This window comes from Danio rerio, chromosome 9 (genome assembly GCF_049306965.1).
Source record: "Danio rerio strain Tuebingen ecotype United States chromosome 9, GRCz12tu, whole genome shotgun sequence".
Taxonomy (NCBI): Eukaryota; Metazoa; Chordata; class Actinopteri; order Cypriniformes; family Danionidae; genus Danio; species Danio rerio.
In genome coordinates, this window is record NC_133184.1 from 124,711 (window position 1) to 135,000 (window position 10,290).

A 10,290-nucleotide genomic window follows, 5' to 3' on the forward strand; every position below is an offset into this window, starting at 1 on the left:
AATAAAGACTCAGATAAAGTCAGCTTCAAGTTCAGCTGCTGATGAACCAGTCAGGCTTTACAGCCCATTCACACGGGGCGTCAGCGTCAACACTTCCCATTCACTTTGAATCAGTGATGTCAGGCGAACTGCATTGTGGATCCGTCTGCGCTGCTTCAGAGGTGTTGCTCGCTGCAGACGTCGGGACTTTCTAAACCAGGGGTGTCCAAATTTAGTCCTGGAGGGCCGGTGTTCGGGAGAGTTTAGCTTTAACCTTAATAAACACACCTGAAGCAGCTAATTAAGCCCTTACTAGATATACTAGAATCTTCCTGGTAGGTGTATTGAAGCAGGTTGGATTTAAACTATGCAGGACACCGGCTCTCCAGGGCAGAGTTTGGACACCCCTGTTCTAAACTTTTCAAGCTCCGACGGAAGCGTCAGCCAATCAGATGGCTGTATGCAAATACATCAGCTTTTAATAGCCAATTGAAGACAAATTTAATTGGCTGACGCTGCTATGAGGATCGCTTCAGCCCCAAGTTCAGACACGGCCTCTGTCAAGCGTGGATGCTGAAGCCCCGTGTGAATGGTGCATTATTCTGTCATAACCTCCTGCATGTTCTTCATCTCTGACTGCAGCACTTACACATTAAAAAGACAACACGAGGACACGGATCAATCACAAGCAGATCTATTCAACATTTCAGAACAAAAATATTACAGCGGTATAAAATCATTCTCTTAATCACAACATTAGTTTCATAGGTCACACTTTACTCTGAGAGGTGTTCATAAGACTGTCTTAAAACCTTTATAATCATGACATGTTCATAAGACTTTATGCATGCTTATAACAACTCTTATTAGGTGTCATTCGCTTCTTGTGTCATTTTAAATGCACAGATGACATAGTTTGTTATAACTTCACATCAACTAATACATCAACAACTAATGTTTTGTCTTTGTCATGACAACCTGAAATTACCAAGACAACAGAACTTGTCATAAACCTGTCATAAACATGATTGTCATGAAGTCATTATAAATGCGTCATGAGTTTCATATCAGCGTCATTAATATTTTCTTGTCCTCATCTACTGTGGAACAACTTGTCATTTAACTGTCATTAATTATTAATGAAGCTCTTATCCAATGATTTGACAGAGTAATGAATATTCATGACACAGTTATAATGCTTCATGACCATCATGTTTATGACAGGTTTATGACATGTTGTTTTGGTGACATCACGTTATCATGACAACAACATACAGGTTGTGCTGTTTTTGTTTTGTTATGACATCATCATCTGTGCATTTACAATGACAAAACTGAGCCAATGACACTTACTGACAGCTGTTATAAGCATGAATAAAGTCTCATGCACATGTCAAGGTGTGATGACAGTCTTCTGAACACCGCTGCACATCTAGTGTGACTCAGAGTATATTGATCATTGATCTGGGCTGATTCCTGAGACTGCAGTGCAGGTATTGATCATGGGCTGGTCCTGGTCCTCATGTGGCCCAGCGCACGTGTACGGTGGGGAAGTCCCAGCGGTCCGGCTGTCCCATGTGCATGAGTGAGCTGTAGGGCGAGCGGCTCCACTGGAACACCGGTGTCTGCTCGCAGGACGGCCCGCTGGCGGCCAGCAGCTCCCACTGCCGGAACATGCTGGAGCTGGTCATCTGAGGAGGAGGACAACACCACCGTCAGCGCACGCACGCACACACACACGCACGCACACACACACACACACACACACACACACGCACACACACATCATCATCACACACACATCATCACACACACATCATCATCACACACATCATCATCACACACATCATCACACACACACACACACACACACACACACACACATCATCACACACACACACACACACATCACACACACATCATCACACACACACACACACATCATCACACACACACACACACACATCACACACACACACACACACACATCACACACACATCATCATCACACACATCATCACACACACACACACACACACATCATCACACACACACACACATCATCACACACACACACACACACACACATCACACACACATCATCATCACACACATCATCACACACACACACACACACACACACACACGCACACATCATCACACACACACACACACATCACACACACACACACACTCAGGAATGCATTGCTGAGGTCAGCACGCTGTAGTGCAGCAGAAGAGCTGGAATAAGCACCTTCATGTCGGTTCCTCCGTGTGGACGCTGCTGCAGCGCACCGAAGGGGTACGAGCCGTTAGCAGGGTTCAGGTCTGAGCGGGCAGAGATGGAGTTCTCAGCGTTCTGGTGCGGGTCACACTCCTCACAGCGGGACAGAGGGTCCTCTAGATAGTTATTATACCTGAAGGACACAAACACACACACACACACAGACACACAAACACACACACACAGACACACAAACACACACACACACACACACACACACACAGAGCTGGAGTATTAGTTACAGATCATATCTTACTACACAGCTGTCTGGAATACTGCACTCTGATTGGTCAGTCGTGACACTGCAGGGTGTGTTATTCCCAGATAACAACAGCAGTGTTAGCATCTGTGTGTGATCCACTTCGCACTCTCTCTGACGAAAACACTTCAAACCAACATAAATGAGTGAGAATGAGGATGATCAATGAATCCACTGCTGATCTGGAAATAATGTGATCCAGACTAAAAGAAACTTTTATTAATAATATTAGTATTTAATTCTAATTACAAGCACTGGAGTACTGCTGTATGACAGTGTGTTGTGCTGTTATTATTCTGTTCTGCTAATATAATTCTAGACGGTGAAGTGAACATAATTTCACCAGATGACGAACATTTCTATTTGGAAAGATTTCATCCATTTATATCCAGTCCTTTTCTGTGCAGGGCATGTGCATGAATTATAATACAATATAAGTATATGAAAATAGGACAGAGCCATGATAAAAGTCCAATTAACTTTTAACAATTAACAATTAACTAACATTTTAACAATTAGTGCTTTATGGTTTTCTTACAGGATTCAGGTGCAGAAACTGAGCAGTCTAGCATGAAATCACATGGTCATCCTAATATAATTATTGAAATCTTTCTCTTTTAATCTTCAGTAAATGATCTAGTCCTGTGACGTGACTCTTGTGGATACACACATTGTGATATCGATGCTCAGATGGTGTATGTGCATCCCCGGTCTGAAGCAGCACAGCAGACACTGATCAGAGACACGCAGAACTCTGGACCAGCTCGTACCTCATCAGACGCTCCATGGACTGGAGGTCGGTCACCTGCGTCTGGTTCCTGCGGAAGATCTGAGCTCTTGGGTTCTGGCTGAAGGAGAACCAGGATCCGTACTTCTGGACCAGCTCCTGACCTCCGCTGGCATTGAACACCTCCTCGAAGTACCTACAGCAGCAAACAACAGCACATATTACACTTACACTAACCCTGACCCGCTACAGCACTTATACCAGACCCGCTATAACCACTGCGCTGCTGTACACCAGAGGAATCTTATTGATTTATTAAATATTATGTGGTCATATCAGCAGCAGCGGCTACAATGCAAAAGTATTCAATATATAATTTACAATTAATAATCCTGCATTGTACAAAAACACTGATAAAACATTTACAAGATGTTTAAATGTGATCAGTGATGAGGCTGGTGATCCAGATCACGGCTCCTCTGTCCTTGGTCTCCTGTAAATTGACGGTGACGTGTTCTACTGCTATAGTTATTACATTGAATTACATGCAACTAACCCTAACCCACATTCTAACCCCAACCATAGAGTAAACACATGTATTTATTAATATTACTCAGTACTCGATTAATATTGCACTGTATCTACATCACCTTAAAATAGAGTAACCACTACATGTTCCGAATTAAGTATGTGTGTGTGAGTGTGTGTATTTATTCCTCTTGCAGTGTTTTTTGTTGTTCTGTTTCCGACGCTGTATTTGCTTGTTCATGAAACAGTGAAGAATCTGAAAAAAATATTATTAAAAAATAAATAAATAAATAAAATAAATGAATGAATAAATGAATAAATAAAATAAATGAATAAATTTAAAAATAAACAAATAAATAAAATAAAAATGAAATAAATAAACAAAATAAATAAATAAATAATATAATAAAATAAAATAAAATAAAACAAATAAATAAACCACTTATTGTCTAGAAAATGCTTCTCGATTTAATAGTTTGTTGGTATTTGGACTCGATACGAGACAGAAACTTCAATAACACAGCGGTGAAAGTATATATGATGATTATGAGGAGAACAGACGGTGTGTTATCTGTCCAGCACAGACACCCACAGCGTTGACTTGATGATGTTAATACTCACGGGATGTTATAGCTGGCCCAGTAGCCCGTCTGAAACAGCTCTGCAGTTTTATCTGCGGTTTTGATCATTCCCCTGGAGAAAACAGACAGAAGACAGGACAACTGCACATCAATCGTCAGCGCTTGTTTTGCTTTGCAGTGCTTGTTTTCAGGAGAAACTCTCTTCATTTTGACTCATTATTGCTGAAAACAGCACTATATGTTGTGCTCGTCTGGAAAATGCGGACTGATTTGAGAGTTTTTAGATATCTGGACTAGAAACAGGACAGAAACTAAGCAAGAAAAGCCTGTTATGCAGTGTTCAGTCCACTAATGCCATGTCTGGAGCTGCAGTACAACACAAACACCAAACAAAGCTAGAATCAGTTTATTCATGCAAACAATCATGTACTGAGGCTGATCACAGATCTGTGGAAAGTAAAGCTCACTCACGGGATCTGCTCCAGAACTGTGAAAAGCCCTTGCTTTGCGACGGCCTGTCCCGGGACGAAGTTCTTATAGTCCACGACCATCCACTGATTATTGTAGCTGGAGGAGAGAAACAGCAGTGTAAGTGTGTGTGTGTGTGTGTGTGTGTGTGTGTGTGTGTGTGTGTGTGTGTGTGTGTGTGTGTGTGTGTGTGTGTGCGTCATGAACAGTCCTTTACGTTCCGCTGTTGTATCTGCTGAATATCTGGGCCCAGCTCTGTCCGTCTCCTGCCAGCCGGTTGGCCACGATGTTCCTCAGCCACTCCATCACGGAGCCGCGCGGCTGCACAAACTTCCACAGCGCCGCGTTACTGTTGCCGATCGTCGTCTCCAGAGTAACCTGAAACATTCATTCAATAGTACAACAATACAACCCAAACAGGTTCAGATGCAGGACTCCTGCTTTAAGCCCAATAGCACACTCACTGACTAAACTCCACATTTCCATGACATCTAAAGAACGCTAAACTGGCTGATGGTGGGATTATATATGAATAATATAATGCATGTTACAACAAATTAAAAATGGTTTCAGCTTGAATGTAATGTTGCGTGATGTTAATCGCCAATAGGAGAACAACAACAGCTAATGCATCTCAGCTGAATCACTCCATGTCTGAGAGCTCGATCTGAGCTCATTATATTTAGCTCTTCTGTCCTCTGCTTTTTCATCTTTTCTGCTTTTTTTTTTATCAACCAGTTTAAAGGGGTTATTTTGGAGACAAAGCTCTTACACTGATGTTATTCCTACATTTTTGGCTTAATTAAGATGTTAACAGGCCAGCTGAGGAGCGTGAAAGAAGTAAAATGGAGCCTAACCATGAAAAACAGCCCAACCTTAACAATAGGTGTGAAACAATGGGGGAAAAGTACTATTTTGTTAAATAAATTAATACTACTACAACTACTACAACTACTACTACTACTAATAATAATAATAATACAGTTGAAGTCAAAATTATTCGCCCCTCTTGTTGATTTTATCCCCCAATTTCTGTTTAACAGAGCAGATTTCAGCACATGATGTGTTTCCTCTTCTCCATGATGACAGCACATAATATTAGACTAGATATTCTTCAAGACACTAGTGTTCAGCTTACAGTGACATGTAAAGGCTTCACTAGGGTAATTAGGGTAAAGTTAGGGTAATTAGGCAAGTCATTGTATAACAGTGGTTTGTTCTGGAGACTATCCAACACTAATATTGCTGAAGGGGTGAATAATATTGACCTAAACATGACTTTAACACTATTAAAAACTGCTTTTATTCTAGCCCAAATAAAACTAATAAGACTTTCTCCAGAAGAACAGATATTAGAGGAAATACTGTGAACAACTGTGTATATGTCTATATATATATATATAAATTATGTTTATATTATTTTAATCCTGATATTCTACTCTTCAAACAAACCATACATATTACAATTCTCTGACTTTCAATGTCTGGAATAAACCCTGAGGATAAATAAAGCTTGAACCGGCGTCTCCTTACCAAACCACTGCTGATCAGGTAAAAGTCGTCTCCTGAGAAGATGCTGCCCGGATAAGAGGAAAACACCTGCGTTGCTCCAGGAATCACGTCCTGTTCTGCAGAAGCACAAGAGGCAGATCAGATCAGATCAGTGAAGAGGACGGAGAACAGCAGCAGGACCATCGGCGCTGTTCTGCACACACTGATAATCATGCTCATATAGGATTTCCAGAACTGCAGACTTCAACATCAGTCAGAACCGTTCAGATCCTGCTCAACTGGGCTCAGTTCTAGTGAGGAATGCACTATAGAGATCAGATGACTGATTCTGGACAACAGCAGCTTACAGTGATGATGGGTTCATTATGTAATCTACTAGAGGCCTGGACGTGTGTTTGCTGAAGCTTTATAATAATTCATCAGTCATTTTTCTTCAGCTTAGTCCCTTTATTCATCAGGAGTGGCCACAGGGGAATGAACCGCCAACTATTCCAGCATATGTTTTTCACAGCTGATGTGCCTCCAGCTCATTCACACACACACACACACACACACACACACACACACACTCATACACTACGGCCAGTGTAGTTGATCAGTTCCCCTATAGCGCATGTGTTTGGACTGTGGGGGAAACCGGAGCACCTGGAGGAAACCCACACCAACACGGGGAGAACATGCAAACTCCACACAGAAACACTAACTGACCCAGCCGAGACTCAAACCAGAGAGCTTCTTACTGTGAGGCCACAGTGCTAACCACTGAGCCACCGTGCCGCCCTGATGAAGTAATTTAAGTGAATGATATTGTATTAGACTGAGCTGGAGTGAATGACTCAATAACAGATGTGTGGATCTCCACATGAAGGATTCAGACACCTGCTCAACATCTGAAGGGTTTACTGCATTATGAACACTTCAGTGGGTCAAACCTCTGATGGCTCCTCTGTGAACAGTGCTCATTCAGTGTTGGTAACTCAGCTGAGATCTGTAAACTCTTCATCATCTCCACTGGCTGTGCTCTTCATGTGTAACGGCAGACCCGAATACCATCTGATTATTAGAATAATCCAGTTTCTACTCAACCTGAGATGCTCTGCAGGCGTGTATACCTGTGGGAGACGTGCGGTAGCTCAAGCTGTATCTCTTCATGATCCTCAGCATGGACTGGTAGTTGTTCCAGGTATCGTGAGACACCAGCAGGTCCTTGTGGCCCGGAAGCAGCTTGATCAGAGCGGAGCAGGAGCCTGAACCCACGCTCCGAGACTGGCTGGATTTATTCAGCGCCGCCTCCAGATCCTCCAGATCTCCACCCATCTGGAAGAGGCTGAACCGCAGAGGAGACACAGTCAGAACGCGCACACACGGAGATTTATATGCGCATTTTGCAATATCACATTAATAAATGCATAATGGAGACGCCAAGACGTGCACATGTTTAGAAAATGCCCATCCAAGACAAGACTGAGCAGGAAGAACACGAAGAAACAGCTTTAGTGAGTAAAGCCTGCGCTTCATCAGTGTGTGTGTGTGCGTGTGTGTGTGTGTGTGTGTGTGTGTGTGTGTGTGTGTGATGTGCTTTAGTTTTTGCCAGATGATTTGACAGATTTAAATGTGTGTGTGTGTGTGTGTGTGTGTGTGTGTGTGTGTGTGTGTGTGTGTGTGTGTGTGTGTGTGTGATTAATGTTAGATTTCAGCTCTCCATCGTGTCAGATGTGAGATGTTGTTGTGCTGATTGTAAAAGATCTCAGTCCTCTGTCAGTCCGTCATCACAAGAACTGTCTTGAGCATCTGTCTGCACTGCCGTCTCACTCCTCCAGAATCCACCGCATTCTCTGTGTTTGGTCTTGGTTTTCCGAGGCTCATTTATTATGGCCCGTTTTCACTGAGTGGTACGGTACGGTTTGGTTTGGTACGCTTTTATGGCCGTTTCCACTGTCAAAAGGCGTACTGAACCACACCGTACCACTTTTCAGGCACCCTGTCGAAAGGCTCCCAAACAAAAGAAAGTGTACCAAAAGGCGGAGCTAGACGCGCAGCTGAACGCTATTGGTTAACAGAGATACGTCATTCGCTTGCACAACAAGCCAGAATGTAAACAAAGCACCCGCCATGTTTGAAACACACAGTGAGAGATTACAATCCGGGCTCAAACAAACCTTGATGAACGGCCACAAAGCATGGAGTAGAGCAGAATCTACCCTGTGCCTCGTAGTTTTTTACGAGTCAGTCTGAGGAGCGAGCGGTTTGGCTTTCTTGCTCGCGCTCGCCTATATCTGTATAAATAGCAAACTTCTTGAGCTGATGATGATAACATGCGCTTGATTATTGACAAGCTTTATAAACCCGATCCTGTGAGAAGCTGACAAACCCGAGAGTGACACATTCAGAAAAGGACGAACGCGTGAGTGGAGCGCGGGAAAAAGGAGCACGTTATTTCTTCAGCAAACGTGAACAAACTGCCTTGTTTTCATTATTAGCATCACCTTTTGGACTAATATGAACTGGGAATGATGCAGTGACTCTAACTGAGGCTACATGACACGTGCTGCTGAAGATTACACACACAGATGAGCGGTTTGCTCTGACTATAGGCTATACTTTGAGTTGTTTTGAAGCAAATTAAGCATGAAAGGTCTGCTGTGTGTAGTTTTTCTGTAGTTGGTAACATATCGAGGACTGTGAGGGGCTGTGTGTGTTCATATATGTTCATTTATTTAATATAATTACAGACGTTACAATAGAATATTTCACACTGTCATTGATCTGCAGTTATATTCAACTCCTGTTCAGAGAAAAGTCAGTAATAAACATTTATACAGAAGTGTTTATGTGTGTAAAGCGTCTGTTCAGAGCTTTTCCTATGATATGTGAGCGACCCGTACAGCTTTACTGTAGACATTTCCTCGAGTGAGAATGATGCGACTGAAACTTTCTGTCATACACTCTCACCAAAAGGGGACCCTTGCTAGTGGAAACGCAAGCCTGATAAAGGTGACCCGTACCAACCCGAACCCTGCAGTACTGTACCAGTCAGTGGAAACCAGCCATTAGAGGAGAACAAACAGCACCGTGGAGAATCCCCATAGTGCAGCAGCAGACTCCACTCCTCTCAGTGCAGGAGCAGCAGGAGCTGAGGAGGAGATGCTCTACTGTGCAGCACTGATGGAGACGCTGATCTCCTCACTGATGATTAATGTGATATTACTGATGATCTGCAGATGGACACACAGCTACACTGCACATTTACAACATGCTGTGCTTGTCTTCCTTTAAGAATCTTAAAATATTTGCACTAGAAACAAGACAAGCTCTACGTGAGATCAGCATGTTCTGCAGTGTATTAACAGCCACACACAGATCTTGCAGCAGTGATGATGACAGAAGCACGTCTGCACTCACAGGAAGCCAAAGGGATTGATGGAGAAGCTTCCGGAGGGGAAATCAATCCTCCCGTTGTAGCCGTCCTCCAATCCTTTCAGCTGCAGCAAAGACAAACGCACCTGAGACACAACACAAACACACAGAACACACAGCATATGAGACAAACCCGGATATGTTTACAGGATACGCAAGCGGATAACCTCTGCCTTCAGTTCCAACAACTGCTCATGTAACCCCGCATCTGAGCAGGTAACCTCTCATGACCACAGACCACCAAATCCTTCATGCTAATAATCTTAATGACTAAACATTGTAGATCCTGGAGATCACGCAGATCTGGCTCCGGCAGCGCTCACCGAGGTGCTGTGGTTACCACTAATGTTTGAGGGAAGTGCATTAGTCTAAACTGCGATCCAAACGGACTGGAACTACAGTACATTATATTAATACACACCTTCCAGCCAATCAGATACAAGGATTCCGACTAGCTGTGTTTTATAGTTTATTGATCATTTCGTCATTAAATAAAACAGCCAGAAAGAAGAAATGTACAGTTGAGGTCAGAATA

At 43.0% G+C, this 10,290-nt stretch overlaps 1 protein-coding gene across 3 annotated transcripts in view; it reads right to left on the minus strand.

The window, feature by feature from the left end:
- Positions 1-646: 646 nt before the first annotated feature.
- Positions 647-10,290, minus strand: part of plbd2 (phospholipase B domain containing 2) — a 12,156-nt gene continuing 2,512 nt past the window's right edge. Inside the window, exons 4-13 of one of the 3 annotated variants that reach the window (XR_012384840.1) lie at positions 9,741-9,841; positions 7,451-7,665; positions 6,360-6,454; positions 5,044-5,204; positions 4,830-4,925; positions 4,399-4,470; positions 3,293-3,445; positions 2,234-2,396; positions 1,370-1,670; positions 658-791 (exon numbers count right to left, since the gene is read on the minus strand). Coding sequence is in view for 2 of the 3 variants with exons in the window: in NM_001082991.1 (NP_001076460.1) it covers positions 1,500-1,670; positions 2,234-2,396; positions 3,293-3,445; positions 4,399-4,470; positions 4,830-4,925; positions 5,044-5,204; positions 6,360-6,454; positions 7,451-7,665; positions 9,741-9,841 (1,227 nt within the window). In the remaining variant the exon portion in view is untranslated. 3 annotated transcript variants of the gene reach the window in all.